Source organism: Belonocnema kinseyi, chromosome 9, assembly GCF_010883055.1.
Source record: "Belonocnema kinseyi isolate 2016_QV_RU_SX_M_011 chromosome 9, B_treatae_v1, whole genome shotgun sequence".
NCBI lineage: Eukaryota > Metazoa > Arthropoda > Insecta > Hymenoptera > Cynipidae > Belonocnema > Belonocnema kinseyi.
The window spans coordinates 117,838,686-117,857,705 of NC_046665.1; the positions used below are offsets into that span (position 1 = coordinate 117,838,686).

Genomic DNA, 19,020 nt, shown 5'->3' on the forward strand with positions numbered 1-19,020 from the left:
TTCCCATCTATTCATTACCCTCACTTCTCCTACTTTCCCTCCCCTCACTTCCCCTCTCTTCCCAAGCTCTTTCCCCCCTCTTTTCCCTCACTTACCTAGCCCTCATTTACCCTTACTTTCACTACTTGCAAACGCGTCACTTCTCTTGCTTCATTCCCTCCACACTTCTTTAATCAAATTTCTTCACTACTCCTACCTATATTTCCCTCAATTTCCCTACTTTCCATTACATAACTTCCCCTTATTTTTCCTCCTCTCATACCCCTATTTTCCCTTATTTCCCCCTTACTCACCCACTCCTAATTTCCCCTACTTAGCCTCCCAAATTTTCCCTCACTTCTCCTATTACCCCTCAATTAAATTCATCTCACTTCCCTTACTTCCACTCCTCTCAATTCACGGCTCTTATTCTAAGTTTTCTCCTCTAATTTCCCATACTCTCTCCCTTTATTTCCTTTCGATTCCCAGATGAATTTTTAAATAAAAATTTAATTTTCTTCTACGAATTTTTGAACAAAGAAGTTAAATTTTTGTTTTCTAACAAAAAGATTTTTCCGCCAGAAAAGAAAAAAAATTAACCAATTTATTGAATTTTCAGACTAAAAAGGCTAATTTTCAACAAAACAATTTAATTTTCAGCCCAAAAATATGAATTTATAACAAAAAAGTTATTTTTCATCAAATAGTGTAGTTTTTGAGCCAAATATAATTTAATTTTTACAACACTGAATGTAAAAATATTTTTCAACGAAACATTTGCATTTACAACTATACATTTGAAAATGCATAGAAAAAAAATGTCAACCAAAAATTTGAATTTTTAACCGAATAGTTAAATTTTCCACCTACAAAGATGAATGCTCAAACCAGAAATATGAATTTTTAGTAAGACTGAAATTTTCAATAAAAGAATTATATTTTCAACAAAAGAGTTAAATTTTCGACTAAGACAGATTTTGAAATCAAGAAAGAAAAAAAACCGTTGAATTTTAAACACAATAATATTTATTTTCAACAAAAGAATTAATTCTTTACTAGATTGTTGCAATTTCAAACCAAAAAGGCAAATTTTCTAGAAAACGGTTCAATTTTAAACCCGAAAATATGAATTTTCCACTTCAGGTCCATTTTTCAATTAATTCATTTAACAAGCACAATTTTTATAACAATTTATTATTATTTTTAATAATATTCTCTTTGAATGATGCTAAAAAGCTTCGGTTTTCACATTCTCATAGTTTATGATTAAGAAAGTATTAGAATTGTCCGAAATTTGACACCATCAAGTTTTTACGATGGCGTCTGTCTGTCTGTCTGCCTGTCCGTCTGCCCATAAACACGATAACTCTAGAAAAAATGAACGGATCAAATCGGTGTTTGGCACACTTTTTTATGTCCTAAAAGAAAGAACAAGTTCGTTAAACAGCCATTTTGGATAAAAATTCAAAAAGTTGTAGTAATTTCAAAATTTTCGAGACCATTTTTTTAGATTTCAAAATTTTATATACTGCTATTCGTAGTACTCATAAAGCCAAACAATTTATCCTGATGACATTATTTTTTGAAATCCTTACAAAATGATAATAACAACTTTTTGTATTTTCTTGAAAAATCAAAAAATCTAATTTTGATTGCACCAAAAATAATCAAAAATTCCATTGTGAAGATATGAAAAAATATGAATAAACAAAAATTGTGATCCCAAAAAATATCTACAACTTTGTTAATAATCACTTCTTCATCGGACGCGTAGTCTTTGTTTTATTCGTGGAAAATAACATTAAAAAAAAAAAATTTTGGAAAAATGACAAGTCACGCAAAAAAATATATTCAACAAATATTGTTTACCCGAAAAAGAGCTAAAAATTTGTTATGAATCAATTTTCGATAGTGCGCGTAATTTTGGTTTTAATCATAGAAATGACATTCAAAATAAAAATGAAAAATATTTTAAGAATATTGTTAGGAATATTTCAAATATCTGGTTTTATTTAAAAAGAATATACCCACATAAAAGAAAGGGATTGTTTAAAAAATGTTTTTAAAAAAACTGCAACTTTCTGACATGACTATAAGATAAGATAGTCGTAAGGAATGATAAATTATTTAAACAATTAGGTTTGTTAAATTTTTTTAATTATTACTCAAATTTAAGTGAAAAGTGGACAAAAAGTTGAAAAATATTTAAAAATTCAAATTTGTAGCATTACACAATTAGAATATTATTAAAAATAATCAATTGTTTAAAAAATTACTTTTGTTAACTTTCATTGATTATTGCCTCGCTCTAATTGAACAATTGAAAGAAAGTTTAAGAATTCAGAAAAAACCGCGACTTTCTGACTGTATTCTAAAATAAAATTGCTATGAATAATAATAAGTTGTTTTAACAATTTAAGAAAGATCTTATTATCAGCAGAAAGTAGTATTTTATGCATTAAAAACAATTCTTACTAAAATAGCAAAAAAAAAAAATAATAAATAGCATCAAAAACTCTCAAAACACAGTCTCTCACTTACGGGGGTTTTTTGAGACCCTATAAAAGAGCCTCATGGGGGTGAAATTAAAAAGGAAATTTTTTATTTGTATTCTATGGCTAAGCGTGAAGAGAACTACTGAGTTACAACTCCATTCACGTAAGACTGACGATTCAATATCAAATTTACAAAAACGTCTTTTTTTCTTATGAGGAGAAAGAAAACAAAATTTGACCCTTTTTTTAAGCCTGTTATAATGGAAAAAAATTTAACCTTTTTTTTGACGTCATTTTTTTTTTGAATGACTTTATAAAAAAATTACAAAAGCATGTAGAAACAAACAAAAAACTTTCACATGAAATTCGATACTTCGAACGTGATTTTCAAGAATATTACTCCTCTCAAAAGTCGGCCAGTTTTTTTTTCGAAACCCGATAGCCCATAACGAATTCTGCGGTCTATCCGGGAAATATATTGCAAAGCGAAGAGAAAATCTGGCGAGGATGTGTCTGGCACAGGAGAATTAGAGGGAAATTAGGGGATAGAAAGGAAATGTAAGAGGACTCCTATTTAAAATAGTTTCGACTTTTAGGGAGTTTAAATTTACTATCCTTGTCCTTACTTTCTTTCAAGTCACTTTCGGCTAACTAAAGTGATGTAACTGGACGGATGTCTTTCGATTTTTTCATTTTTTCATTATCCTATCCAGTCATTCGTTTTAAAACTCTTCATCTTGAGTAATGAAATTCCCAAATTGGAAAATTCCCGAATAAGAAAATTCTCTAATTATAAAATGCCATAATAATAAAATTTCGAAATTGAAAGATTTCCAAATTAAAAAATTGCCGAGCTGAGGAATTCTTCAGTAATAAAATACTTGACTTATAAAATTCCTGAACAGTTTATACAATATTACTGAATTGGAAAATTCCCGAATAATGAAATTTCCAAGTTGCAAAATTCTCGAATAATAAAATTCCTAAATTATAAAATTCCCGAATTCGAAAATTTCCAAATAATAAAATACACGAATTGTTTATAACATTACCGATTTGAAAAATCCCCAAATAATATCATTGCCAGGTTGGAAAATTCTTGAGTAATAAAATGTCCAAATAATGAAAATTCGCGAATAACAAAATTCCCGAACAGTTTATAATATCCCCGAATTGGAAAATTTTCAAATAATGAATTTTCCGAGTTGGAAAACTCTAGAAAAATCAAATTCTGGAATTATCAGGTTCCTCAATAGTAAAATTCCCGAATTAAAAAAATTCCGAACAGTTTATAACATTACCAAATTGGAAAATTTTCAAATAATAAAATTCCCGGATAAGAAAATTCCCGAACAAAAAAATTCCCGAACAGTTTGTAATATTACCGAATTGGAAACTTTCCGAGTAATAAAATTTCAGAATAATAAAATTCTCGAATAGTTTATGATATTGCCGAATTGGGAGATTTCCAAATAATAAAATTCCCGATTTGGAAAATTCTCGAAAAATAAAATTCCTGAATTATAAGATTCCTGAATAATAAAATTCCCGAATAACAAAATTTCCGAGCAGTTTATAATATTATCGAATAGAAAAATTTCACCATAATATAATTCCAGAGTTGGAAAATTATCGAATAATAAAATTCAAGAAAAAAAAATTGCGGACCAGTTTATAATATTACCGAATTGGAAAGTTAAAAAAATAAAATTGTCGAATAATAAAATTCCCGGATAAACAAATTCCTGAACAGTTCATGATATTACCGAATTGAAAAAATTCCGAATAATAAAATATCCGAATTATAAAATTCCCGAATTTAAATCATTTTTTCTATAAATATTATTTATGTATTAACAATACAATAATCAAATTTTTTTATAAACAAATATTTTTAATCTTTAAAGTTTCTAATATTATTGTTCGAATAAAAAATAATTTAAAAAAATTTCAACCAGAAAATTCCTTACACTTCAAAATTCCCGAATGATAAAATTCCGGAATAAGAAAATTCCCGACAGAAAATGTTTGAATTATAAAATATACGAACTAGAAAATTCCCGAATTTAAACAATTAAAAATTGTTTTTCAGTAAATATAATTTATTAAAAATACAATAATCATATATTTTTATCAAATAAATTTGTTTATGCTTAAAGTTTTTAAAATTATTGTTTAAATTTAAAATAACAATAATTCTTCAAAATTTGTTCTGATTTATCTGGAATATTCTTCTTAATTTTTTTCATTTAACATTTTGATGCACATTTTCAAACAACATTTTTGATTCCGAAATATAATGGTTTCAGATATTCATATTCTTAATTCAAACATTAAAAATAATTCTTTGATCAAAATAATTCATTATTTTATTTCTAATAAGAAATATTTAATAACAAAAATTTTTTCAATTGTTTAAATTCGTGAATTTTCCAGTTAGGATATCTTATATTTCGGCAATTTTCTGTAGAGGATTTTATTATTCTGGAATTTTTCAATTCGGAATTTTTATATTTCGGAAATTTTATCATTTTGAGAATTTTATGATTAGGTAATTTTCTAATTCGGGGATTTTATTTTTAGCTATTTTTCAGTTATCCCAAATAGAGTTAGGAAAATAAAATAAAAGAAATAAAAAAAATAAGAAAGAGAAAAATGAGTAAAATTTGGAAAATTTTCCAGAGTCAAAAGCATCGAAAAATATAGGGATAAAATAAGACTTTTCACGAAAACAGGAAAATAAATTGTTTTAGGCACTATAATATTAAATTTAATTTGAAATGTTTCAATTTCTTAATATTTTAAGTAAAAATGTTGCACTTTAAATAAAAGTAGATAAATTTTTAAACAAGTAGTTCAATTTTAAATTAAAAAGATGAATTTTCAATAAAGTAATCGAATTTTCAACGAAACATGTAAAAGATGATATTTCAAATAAAAAAAAATTTGATTTAAAAAAACAGTTGAATTGAACCAGGAATATAAATTTTCAAAAAAGAAGTTCACGCTGAATAAAATTGTTTAATTTTCAAGTCAAAAATATGAATTTCCTACAAAATAGTTAAATTTTTAACCCAAAAATATTAATTTTCAGTAAAAAAGTTAATTTTGATGAAAATAATCAAATTTTTAAACAAATTGTTGAATTATTCTCCAAACTAAAACCAAAGAAAACGGATTTTCTAAAAAAATTAAATTTTCTTACCCATAAATATGAATTTATTACAATAAAATAAATTTTTCACCAAATAGTTGAATTATCAACCAAAGAAAACAAAATTATTTAATTTTCAAGCCAAAAATATAAATTTTTCACGAAATAGTTGATTTTTTAACCCAAAAATATGAATTTTCAACTAAAAAGTTAATTTGCTACAAAAAAGTTGAATTTTCAAACAAATAGTTGAATTATCTACGAAACTTTTATTTGCACTTTAAGGAATGAAGGCGGACTTTCTACAAAAAGTTGAATTTTTTACCCATAAATAAAAAGATGAATTTTCAACTAAAAAAAATTGAAACCAAACATGTAATAGTTAATTTAAAAAAAAAGATTAAAATTTAAATAAAAAACAGTGGGAATTGAACGGAAAAAAACAAATAATCAATCAAGAATTTGTAGTCAAAAAAGAAAACAAATTTCAACCAAGCCGTCGAATTTTCAATTCAAAAAGCCGAAAATGTGAATTAATAATAGACTTTTCAGTCAAAAAGTATTAACTTTCTATGAAAAGATGCATTTTCAATCCAAAATGATCAATTTTCTATTAAAAGAAGTGATTTTTCAGCAAAAAAGTCAAATTTTTGACAAAAAAAATTTTTTTAATTTTTATATAAAATAATAATAGTTTCAACAGAGACTAAAGTTAATTTCTAATTCTTTTAAAATATTAGAACTACAGAAAGTGTGCCAGACTACGCAACATTTTAGGCCCTGACATTTTCTGTTCAACTCTTTTTATCATTTGGAACGTCTATAGATAAAATTATTTATTTTTGTATTTCTAAAATTTTAAGTTTGTCAGTTTTGAACACTTGTCAATCTTCAGTTGGAAAGAAGATTTTAAAGAAAAAATGTTTTGAGATTTTGAAAAAAAAAAATAATGTTGGTTCAACAAAAGATAGAATATCAATTATTCTACAAGAGCTTTGAGAATATTAAATTAGGACAGGTGTGCGTTTGTTCGAAGATTATTACTGTAACCCGGACCTTCCAAATAATTTCCACTCTCACTAAGTCCATGTTTAGAATTTTATGATTTCTTCGAAACTGCGAAAATACGTAAAACGATTTTTCTAAAATTTCACAACACACTGATCCCATTAAAAACAAAATTATTCAATTTTGAATACATAATTCAAAAAGCTAAAATTTACAAGTCTTTAAATTAGCTTTGAGAGTTACAAATTAAAAATGAATAATTACTAATTTGAAGTAATTTACATATGTAATCCAAATCGTTTGTTACTTTTGAAAAATAATTTTTTTTAACTGAAAATGTATGTATTCAATTTTTTGTTAAAATTGACCTTTTTCAGTTAAAAATACAAGATTTTAATTTAGAATTCATCTACTTAATGGAAAATCAATATACTTTGTAGGAAATTCAACAATTTTATTGAAATTTGTTTTCTTTCTTGCTTAAAATTAATCTTTATCTATAAATTTAACTATTCCACTTTTGTTTAAATGCAATTAAATACATACTAGGTCGAAGGTTATATTGTTAAAAATTCAATTTTCTGGTTGAAGATTGTAAATTCTATTTGAGAATAGTTTGATTGAAAAGATAATTATTGTCCTCAAATTTTTTTTTTGTTTTTCTTCAAAAGTATTATTTTTTTTAATGAGAATTTATCTATTCCATTTTTGGTGAAAATTTGTCTTTCTTAATTTAACATTCATGTACTTTGTTTAAATTTCATTTATCTGGGAGGAAATTAAGGTTATTGCTTGAAAATTAATGTATTTTATAAAAGGTTCATTTTATTGGGTAGAAAATTAATCTTCTTGATGAATAATTCCACTATTTTCTTAAAAATTAATATAGTTTGTTTAATATGAAACAATTTTGGTAAAAAGTATTATTTTTGGTTAAAAACTCAACTGTATTGTTGAAATTTCTCCTTTTTGTCGAAGATCCAACTATTCTGTTTTAATATATATTTTTTTGTTAAAAATTAATTTGTTTACCTTAAAATTAAACTCATCCATATTTAATTGAAAATTCATCTTTTTTTAGTTAAAAATTTATCTTTTTGTTAACACATTATGGTTTCTTTGTTCAAAACTAATATTTTTAAGTGCAAATTCAACTATTCCATTTTTATTGTAAATTTATCTTTTTTAATTAAAAGTTCAACTATTTCGTTAAAAATTCATGAATTTCATTAGAAATTTGTCTTTTTTGACAAAAAATTAATATTCTTTGTTAAAAATTCATTTCTTGACTGGAGATGCACCTTTTTTATTTGTTATAAATTCGTTTCTTTTAGTTCAAAATTTAAATCTGTTTTGCAAATTCCTTTTTTGATCAAAATTAATTTTTTAAATTAAAAATGTAAATAATCCATTTTTTAGTTGAAAATTTTATTTGTTGGCAAAAATTAATTTTCGGAGTTAAAAAATCATGTTTTTGGTTTAAAATTCCACTGCTGGTTAGTGAAAAATTATTGTATTTTGTTGAAAATTAAACTGTTTTGGTTGAAGAAACAACTATTTTATTTAAAATGCGTCTTTTTGATTGAAGCTTTATCATTTTAGATAGGACCTCTTCTCTAATTGAAATTTAACTATTTGGTTAAAAATCAGTATTTTCTTATTTAAAAATCAACTATTTAATGTTTAATTCGAAATTGAACTTTTTTAATTGAAATTTCAACTATTTGGTAAAAAGCTCATGTATTTTGTTGAAAATTCGTTTTTTCGGAAAAGAATCTTTTCAATCAACCAAAAAATCTTTTTTGGTTGAGAATTGACCTTTTGGGTTCAAAAGTTAACTAATTCATTGAAAGATGAAATCCTTTGTAAAATATTCATTTTTTTATTGAAGAATCATCATTTTATTTGAAAATTCATCTCTGTTGTTAAATATTTTAATACTTTGTTGACAATTCGATCTTTTTTGTTGAAAATTAAATCCTTTAACTGAAAATTGATCTATTTCATATGAGGATGTATAATTTTAAATTAAAATTCATCCCTTATTCGTTTCAAAATTGAAATATTTTGTTGAATATTTGTTTTTCATGCTTGAAAATTATTTTTTTTAACTGAAGACTAAACTATTTCCTTTTTGGTAAAAAATATCTTTTTTTAAGTTAAAAATTCATTTCATTAGTAGAAAATTCAACTATTTTGTTAAAAATTAAATACTTTTTGTTTGAAAATTAATTTCTTTAACCAAAAATTTAACTATTCCAGTAGAATTTTCATATTTTTAGTTTACAATTCACCTCTATATTTGATTAAAAATTGTAATATTTTGTTTTAACTTCGTTTTTTAGTTAAAAAATTCATTTGTTTGAATTTAAATGCAATATTTTCAAATTATATCTAAGGATTTTAAAGCGATTTAAATTTAATTTAATATAGTAACAATGTTAATATTATTTAAAAGAATTAAATGAAAATATTCTCATTCTCGAAAGAAGACCTTTCTCATTATAACTGCAACCGCCATTTAATTAATTAACCCATTTTTAAACATTCTTCGAAATCAAGCAAACATTTCCGGATCCATGTAGTCGGTATTAACGAAACCCCAACTTTGAGAGAAGCAAAAAAAATTCTACATTGGACAGCAGATAAGAATGCGTTCAACAATCAGACTCAGCTGGAATGGTCCAAGTACAGAAATGAAAGACCCAACTTTCGGGATTCACTCATCACTGCATCTCATTTTTATCCTTTTCTCTCTGACGATCCTAGATTCTAGAATATTTTCCACTCCAGCAATCTTTTCGAAATCGTGGACCTGGACAAACTTTGACTTCAAAAATTTCAAGAAATGTCAAACTTTGATCATTTTAGTGCAAAATTCACCTTTTTTGTTGAAAAATCGTTTTTTTTTGCTGAAAATTCATTTGTTTTAACGAAAATTAAATTGTTCCATTTTTTGTTGAAAATTAATCTGTTTTGATTCAGGATTCAACTATTTTGTTGAAATTGCGTTTTTCTTGGTTGTATTCCAATGATTTTTATTTAAAATTACAATAATTTGTGATTGAAATATCATTTTTTTGTTAGAATTCTTTTTTTTGGCAAAATATTCAACTACTGGGTTGAAAAAGTGAACTAATTTGTTAAAAAGTCAATTTTGGTTGAATCTTGAACTATTTTATTGAAAATTCTTTTTTTCTACTTGAAATTAATTTGTTAACAATTTTTCTACTGGAAATTAATTTGCTTAACTGAAAATTAAATTATTCTATTTTTAAATTTGTCTTACTTAGTTTAAAATGCATATACTTTGTTTAAATTTGATTTATTTTGTAGAAAATTAAAATCCTTTTCGGTTGAAATATTTTTTTGTTCAGAATTTAACTTTTTGGTTAAATATTCAACTACTAGGTTGAAAAAGTGGAACTAATTTCTCAAAAATTCCTTTTTTGGTTGAAGAATCGTAATTTTAGTTCAAAAATTAACTATTTTTTTAAAAATTCATTTTTTGGGGGTTAAAAAATCATTTTTTTTGTTGAAAAATCGAATCTTTTTTTTGTTGCGGATTAAACTATTTTGTTGAATCATAATTTTAGTTGAAAATGTATCTCTTTTATTAAAATTTCGTTTTTTCTAGATAATTTTTTTTTTAATTAACATTTAACCATTCTAGTTGAAGACTGTTTTTTATTTAAAATGAAAATCTATTTTGATTGCAAAAATGTAATTTCTTCAGCTGAAAATTCAAATATTTGTTTAAAATTTTTGTATTTTGTTAAATAGCATCTTCTGTGGTAAAATATTAATATTCTTATTGACTAACTCATCCTTTTGGTTCAAAATTCTTTTAAAAATTCAAATATTTCGTTGAAAATTCATGTTTTTTGATCAGAATTATACTTTTTTTATCCAAAATTTATCCCTTTAGTTAAAAATTCATTTATTTTATTAAAAATGAGTTTTTAAAATTTAATATATAAATTTGTTCAACTGAAAATTTAAATTTTCCATTTTTTGTAGACTTATCTTTATTTGATAGGAAATTAATCTTTTTTTGAAAAATTACCTAATTGTTTTAAAACTTATCTATTTCGTTATAAATTTATTTTATTTTTTCAAAAATAATCTTATTACTGAAATTTGATCTATTCTATTTTAAACTGAAAATGTATCTACCTCAGCTGGAAAGCAAACCATTTAATTGAAAATTTGTCTTTTTGGTAGAAAAGTTATTTCATTATTTGAAACTTTATCTTTTTGCTTAAAAATTAATTTCTTCGGTTGAAAATTTAACTATTTTGTTGAAAATTATTTCTTTTTGTTAGAATTTTATTTTTCTAACTGAAAATTTAACTATTCTATTTTTGGTAAAAAGTTGATCATTTGGGTCGGAAATTCAACTATTTAGTTGAAAATTTTGTTTATGTTGTTGAAGAATTTAACTATTTTTGTGGAATTTTATGTTTTTTTAAAGTTTATTTTTCTAACATTTTAAATAGAAAAATTCTTCTAATCATATTCTATTTTTGTTTAAAAATTAATTTTAAGTTTGACTATTCAACTGTTTTAAAATTTTTTTGTTCTTAAATGAATTTTTCTTTTGTGAATTTATTTATTCAATTTTTGGCGAAAATTTTTTTTAGTTGAAAATTCAACTGTTTGAATGCAAATGCATCTTTTTTAGTTGATACTTCATGTGTTTTCTTAAAAACTCGTGTTTTTGGTTTGTTTAAAGTGTTTCTTAATTGAAATTAAAAAATGTTTGGTTGAAATATTACCTATCACATTTTTTTAAAGTGTTATTTTGTTGGCTGAAAATTCAACCACTTGGTTGTGAGTTGACCCACTTTATTTTAAATTGATTTTTTTTACTGGAGATTCGTCATTTCAGTTTATTATTTGCCTTTTTGGTTTAAAAATTCATCTCTTTTTTGTTGAAGAATCAACACTTTAGTTGAAAATTTACATCTAACTCGCTTTTTTTTAAATTTATATTTTCAATAAATTTTAACTATTCCATTTGAAGACTCATCATTTTAGTTTAAAGTTAATCTTTTTGGTGTGAAATTTAATTATTTTGTTGAAAACTCTTTTTTTTTAATGAAAATTAATTTTTTTTAATTCTAAATTCAACTATTTCATTTTTTCGTGAAAATTAATATTTTTTAGTTAAAAATTCAACTAATTGGTAGAAAATGTATGTATTTTGTTGAAAAGCAAACTTTTTTGGTTTAATTTGTCTGTTTCTGTTTAAAATAAAATAAGAATTCGGTTGGAATATCAACTAATCCATTTTTTGTTGAAAATTTATTTTTCTTTAAAATTCAACTAATTTGTTAAAAGTGGAAATTAATGAATTTTGTAGAAAATTGATCGTTTCGTTAAAATTTAACTGTTTTATTAAAAATTCGGCTTTTTGGGTAGAAAATTCAATTATTTCATGTAAAATATAACTACTTATTAGAAAATTAATCTAGTTTCGTTGAAGATTCAGTTATTGTGTTGAAAAATAATAATTTTAGTTAAAAATGTATGTCTAGCTGAAAACACGTTTTCTTTTTATTTTTGAATGAAAATTGAAATATTCCAGTTGAAGATTCATAATTTTAGTTGAACATTCATCTTTTTGAAGGAAAATTTAATTATTTTGTTGAACTCTTTTATTTAATAAAAAATAATTTTTTCAAATTGTAAATTAAACTATTCTATTTTTTTCTTTAAAATTCAACTAACTTTTTAAAAGTTGAACTCCTAAGTGAAAAATTAATTTTTCGGTTTAAAAGTCATCATTTTAGTTGAAAATGCATTTCTGTAGTTGAACATTTAATTATTTAGTTGAAAATTCTTCAATTTTGTGGAAAACTTATCCTTTTTAGTTAAAAATTTAACTGTCTGGTTTTAAATTCTCCTTTATTGGTAGAAAATGCAAGAATTTTATGAATAATTAATTTTTTCGAAGTCCTAAACACAATTTCCCTGCGCCACTGGTCCACGTGCGTGGCACGCGTGTGCGTGTGAACTGCAACATGCGTGTGTACCGAACCGATACCCTACACATCTCGCCTGAAAGAGTCTCGAGACTCGACTTCAGTAGTGCGATGGTAGTCATCCGACATAGAAGTCGCTTTTTCGCTCGTGCCATCATTATGACTTTATCCCATCTTTTTTATTTAATATCTTATTAAGTATCTTCAATTAAAAAATTTAAAAAGCCCGCCAATCTTCACACTCGCTTTCTCTCCCACAAGAGTAGCAAATAAAATTCTATTTCATCAAAATTAAAGACTCTTTTGCAAAAGCCGGTTCAAACTTCCAACGCATATTTTAGTCATAAAAATATACATTACATGGAATAAATCTATAATTAATCGTATAATAATTTTCCAGAGAGTGCTCGGAATAATTTTTACTGCAAGTGCAATACTGACATATTTTGGATATTTCCAAAATTCGTAAAAAATAAATTACAATAAGTGTTTGTGAGTGAATTATTTCCAAAAGACGGTTCGAAGCATATTTCAATAATTGGAAAAATATGGATTAAATGCAATAATTGTATAATTATTTTATAATAATTATTCAGAGTACTCGGGATGATTTTTACTGCAAGTGCAATAGTGATAAATTTTGGATAATTCCAAAATTCGTGAAAAGTAAATTGCACCAAGTGTTTGTGAGTGAAAGTGAAAATTTTTTTGTGTTTTGCAAGTTTTTTTTTTTTTTTAAACACGTGGTTGTAGTTTCGCGCCTTACCGGTGAAAACACATGAATGCGCGATGCGTAAACCGCTCTCCTGCTCGTCAGAGCTCCCACGTGTAAGTATGAATTAGAGTGCGGTTTTGCGACCTCGAGGGTAGTCACAAAACTTAATTTTCCAAAATTCCTTCATTTTTTTTATTTCCCCAGACCATTAATATTTAAATATAAAAATTCGAATTTTATAACCGTATCTAGGTTCACCGAAATTCGACGAGCATTTTGTCACCTCGGACTCACTTTTAAATTTCTACAATAGTGTAAATAGTGTCACAAATTCTAGAAAATAGTGTCAAGATAGTGTCATACAATTTTTTAACTCTTTTCGGTGGAAAAATCTGCTGCTGAATTTTTAATTAAAAATATAATATTTGTTTCAAAATTGAATTTATTACCTGAAAAAAATCCTACAAGTTGGTTGCAAATTCACCTGTTTATTGAAAATTCATTCTTTTGGTTAGAAATTAGACAATTTGGAAATTTTAATCGCTCACCTTTTTGACTTAAAAAGCAATTTCTCTCTGTGAAAATTTTACATTTTCTGGATTAAAATGAATCTGTGTGGATTGAAAATTGAATTTTTTGTTGAAAATTCAACTGTTTTCAAGACATTTTTTAGTTTGTGCTCGAAAATTCAACAATTTATTAGAAAATTTAACTACTTTTGGTTAGAAGTTCATTCTTTAATTCTTTTTGGTGGAAAACTCTGCTGTTAAAATTTTAGTATTTGCTTCAAAATTGAATGAATTTTCGAAAACTTCAACCATTTTTTTTTAAAAAGTCATACATTTTTGTTGAAGATTTAACTTTTTTATTGAAAATTCCTTTTTTGGCTTGAAAATTCAACAATTTAATTGACATTTTTTTCCTTGTCAAACAATTTTTTTTAATTCAAATATTTCGTTGAATTTTAAATAAATAAAAACTTTTAAATAAAAAACTTCTCTTTCTGTAGAAATTTCGCCTTTTTTTGTTTCCATTTAAAAGTTCAACAATTTGGTAAAAAATTTAACTATTTGCTTGAAAGTAACTGATACATTTTGCTGAAACTTCGTTCATTTTTTAATGAAGATTCATAATTTTAGTTGCAAATTCTTTTTTTTTGTTTGTTAAAAATTCATTTTTTAAACTGAATATTGAACTATTTTTTTCAATTTAACTGATTGATTGTTAATAAACTATATTGTTGTTAATTCATATTCTCAAGTTACGAATTCAACTATTTTATAGATCATTTTTATTTTTTGCTTGAAAATTCAACAATTTGTTATGTATAATTCAACTATTTGGTACGTAATGAAATTGTTGTAGAAATTTTATTTACTATTGAAATTTAATTCTCCACAATGAAAACTTATTTACTCCATTTTTTGTAAAAAAAATTATCTTTTTTGTTTGATAAAATTTTGTTATTTATTGGTGAAAAATGTAAGTATTATATTGAATTTTTTTCACTCGGACCCATTAATATCCTAGATCTTTTATTTCAGGTTTTATTCATTTCATTGACACTCTTCCTCATTGGAAATAATGTTAAAAATCCCAAAAGTTCCATTGATTTCAGTGATAATAAAACAATTTAGGGTGGATAAAAAGAATCAAAAATTTGTACGAAAAAATTCAATGATTTCAGCAATATTTAAATGAGTTTAGAAAAATTCAAGAGAATTCAAAAGAATTTGATAAAATCCCTAAGAATGCTTATCTTCGAATCTCTACAAATCTACGAAATCCTTCATTTGTTGCAAATAAATTCTTCGAAAAACATAAAAATATTTTTAAATCCCGTGAAATTCCATGAAATCTGATATTTCCTGAAATCCTGAAAAATGTATTATATTACCTTGAGAGCTTTTTAAATTTTTTAAATTAATAAAATTCTCATGCATTTTCTAAAATCCCATAAAATTATTCAAAACATTATAAAACCTTTTTAAAGCTATTGGAATAATTATTAATTAATTAGCCTTGTAATAATTTGAAATACCTTAAAATATTTCAAATAGGTCTTAAAAATTCTTTTGAATTAAAAAAAGTATCATATTTGAAACCCTTTGAAATCTAATGAAATTTTTTTAACAAATTTTAAAATACCTGAAATATTTATAATTCTTTGAAATATTTTATAATCCACTGAAATTGAAAAAAAAAATTGAAACATATTAAAAATTTAAATCATTTGAAATATTTTGAAACCTTTTTGAAAATTCCTTGAAATTTTTTAAGACTCTTGACGATTCCTCGGAAATTAAAAAAATATTGAGAACCCAAAATTCTTTAAAATCCCTTAAAATTAATTAATTCAATTACAGTAAATAATAAATAATCGATTTTTTTAAATTTGTTGAAATCCCTTAACATTTTGTTTCTAAAGCTCTTGAAAATTCCTTGGAATTTCTAATATTATGCTACAAATTTTTTAATTCTTTGAAATCCCTTCAAACTATTCAAAGAAAATTAATAATTCATCGGAATCTTCAAAAATAATCGGAAATCTTTAAAATCATTTTTATTTATTTACTATTTTATTCTTTAAATCACTCGAAAAGGCCTTGGAATCTTTTCAAACAGCTTAAAATATTTCTAATCCTTTAAAAGTATTTGAAATTTTCTGAAATCTTATGTAATTAAAAATTCCTTCGAATATGCTTGAATGCCCTACAATATTTAAAATCCTTTAAGACATTTGAAATATTCTAAATCTCTCAAAAATCCCTTGGAATATTCAAAAATAGCCTAACATATAAAATTATTTGTATTCACTACAAATTATTGAAATCTATTACAAATGCCCAAGATATTTCAAATGTTTTAAAATCTTGAAATCTTTAAAAAAAAATTTGTATTCTAAAAATTCCACGGAATTTTCGAAAATAGCCAAAAATATTGAAAGTTCCTTGAAATCTTTTGAAATTTTTTGGATATTTCGAAAGCTCTTAAAAATTCCTTGAAATTTTTTAAAATACCCAAAAACCTTTTAAATCCTTTGGAGATTGAAATCCGTGAAAAATGTCTTGAAATTTTTTAAAATACCCTAAAATATCCCAAAAAAATTAAAGAAAATTAAGAAATAGGTATAGACCATTGGTTAATTTACTGGGAGAAAAGTGACCAAATTGATCTTTTGATTTAAAAAATTGAGTATAGTGACTTTATCTTAGATAAGTGACTAAAAAAAGACTTGAGAAAAAAGTGACTAAAACTGACTGTGTAGAAGCCCCGATTATCTGTCAGGGAATCAGGTTTATATCTGGAAGCTCTGTCTATTGAATTTTTTTTTAAATCCCTAAATTTTTCCTGAATTTCCCTGATCAACAAAATTCCCTGACTTGTCTTCTAAGTTTACCAGTGATCAAATTTAGAATAATTCAATACTGAATACCTGGATGTGGAAAGGGGCTTGGAAAATGTAAAACTACTTTTTGAAAATATTCAGTTTATAATCAAAGTGATTAAAAATGACTCTGTACAATTCCTGATCATTCTAAAGAAATTCCCTGAGTTTTCCCTGACCTGTGGCCATTCTGATTCTATCACAACTAATGATATTATTCCAACTGGCCAGTGAGCAATTTGGAATTGCAAATCCCTTTCGGCAATTGGGCTTCTCTTCGGTCGAAAACGATTTAGCAAATGAAAATGAAAATAATCTGAGTTTCGCCCAAGGCATCCCGAACGCTTTCATGCTTTCAACATTTATTTTTTATGAAACAAGATTTAAAACTTCAAAGTACCGGTTCCCTTAATGGAAACGTAACTGGCACACATCGAGGCACAAAAGGGTGCTTAAATGTTCTTAGCCATATATCAGCATGTTCTTTATGGGCTTAGTCTTTCCTTTCAAATTTTACAAATTTCGTTTAGTAATAAGGTAGAGAGGAGTCTTAACTTTAACTCCTTCATGTAACCAAACGAGCATTGAACTTTATGGGAAGAACAAAATTATATTTACCAAGTGTAAGCATCGTCTGACATTTTCAATTGGAAAGCTAAATCAAATCAAACGAGTATTAACAACTGTGATTCTATGAACTACTTGTGAAAATTCTTATCGGAGGCTTCCAACTTCACTGACAATGACAAAAGTGTAGAAAGTAGTTTTTTGATAAGAGTTTAAAGTTTTTTAGATTTCGATTTAAGATATAAAGCCTCGGCAGAGATAATGATGGATCAAGAAAAATACTACTGTTCGAAAATATTATCATAACATGATAAGAGACTCCTTTTCTCACATGTCATAGTCTGAAGAAAGATTCCAACAAAACAGATTTTAGTTGATTAACGGTATCTCTTCCGAGACTTTATATGTAGAATCGTTAAATATTAAAAATAAATTTTATTAGGACATATTTTAATTAGTCCAAACGGTAAACTTGAATGTTGCTCTGTTACAAAAGCATGGTAAAAAGTTACTTTACTTTAAAAGATCTACAAAAAGATTCTTTTCCACTTTTCAAAATTTGCCACTGATTAAAAATTGTATTCAATTTTGAATGTTTGTGTAATTCTAAAATTTCGAAAAGACTTGTATTTCTACTTTTTGATTTTAAGGTACGTCAAATTTTTATCACACTGAATCAAATTTTGTTGTAAAAAGTTCAAGAATAGCATTTTAAATCAAGGCTACAAATTTCATAAGATTATATAAGTAAGATTCTAACCAAATCGAGTTTAAAATTACCAACTCTTAAACGCTTTTTTAATTTACCATTTTTTAATTTTTCTAAAATTAATATGGTTTTAATTAGTTTGAAATAATTCAAATTCGAATTTACTCGATTTTGAAGCCTTGAACTTTGAAATTTTAATCATCTGGAAAATTTTGTAAAACTGCGAAATAGACAAGAAACAGGCCGGGAAATTGTTTTCTGCGTTTACTCTTTAAAACTGAATCATCTAATAATTTAGAATTTAACTAACAATTACTTGAGTTGAACTAATTGCTAGCCAAATAACCAATAAGAAAATCAAATCATTTTCGGTTAAAATTTTGTTCCTTTTGGTTAAATAGTCTAATATTACTAAGAATTTTTCTTTTTCTGGGTAACAATTTTATTATTTGGTTGAAAATTCAACAGTTTCGTAGAAAGTTCGTAATTTGCGTCCAAAATTCAACTATTTTGGTACAAAAATCAACAATTAGGTTTGCAAACTTATCAATTTGTTTAAAAATTAACTTTTTTCTTTGAAATTCAAGTAGAAATTTAGGGTCGAAATTTTATCTTTGCTGGTCAAGGATTTAACTATTTTGTTGGAAAATTGTCTTTTGGTGAAAATTAAATTTTTTAAATTGAAAATTAGCTTCTTCAACTAAAAGTTTAACTGTCTCTTTTGTTGTAAAAGTTGTACCTTTTTTCGGTTAACAATTCATGTATTTCGTTGAAAATTCCTATTTTTCGGCTGCTCACTCATTTAAAATTGAAATATTTTTTGGTTCAAATAACAATTATTACATCTTTGTTAAAAATTCATCTTTTTGGTAAAAGTTAGCTTTTTTTGTTAAAGTTAAATTTTTTCTGTTAACAATTTTTTTTTTTAACTAAAAACTTAACTTCCATTTTTGGTAAGAAATATATTTTTTTAGTTAAAAATTCAACTATTCGGTTAAAAAATCCTTTTTTGTTTGGC

At 24.8% G+C, this 19,020-nt stretch overlaps 1 protein-coding gene across 2 annotated transcripts in view; it reads left to right on the forward strand.

The window, feature by feature from the left end:
• LOC117180918 (facilitated trehalose transporter Tret1-2 homolog) overlaps positions 1–19,020 on the forward strand; it is an 889,009-nt gene that overhangs the window by 740,543 nt on the left and 129,446 nt on the right. Inside the window, exon 1 of one of the 2 annotated variants that reach the window (XM_033373545.1) lies at positions 12,758–13,451. The exons of the other annotated variant lie outside the window; for it this stretch is intronic. Within the exon in view, the coding sequence (XP_033229436.1) occupies positions 13,413–13,451 (39 nt within the window). The 5' untranslated portion in view covers positions 12,758–13,412. Of the gene's footprint in view, positions 1–12,757; positions 13,452–19,020 lie in introns of those variants that run through there. 2 annotated transcript variants of the gene reach the window in all.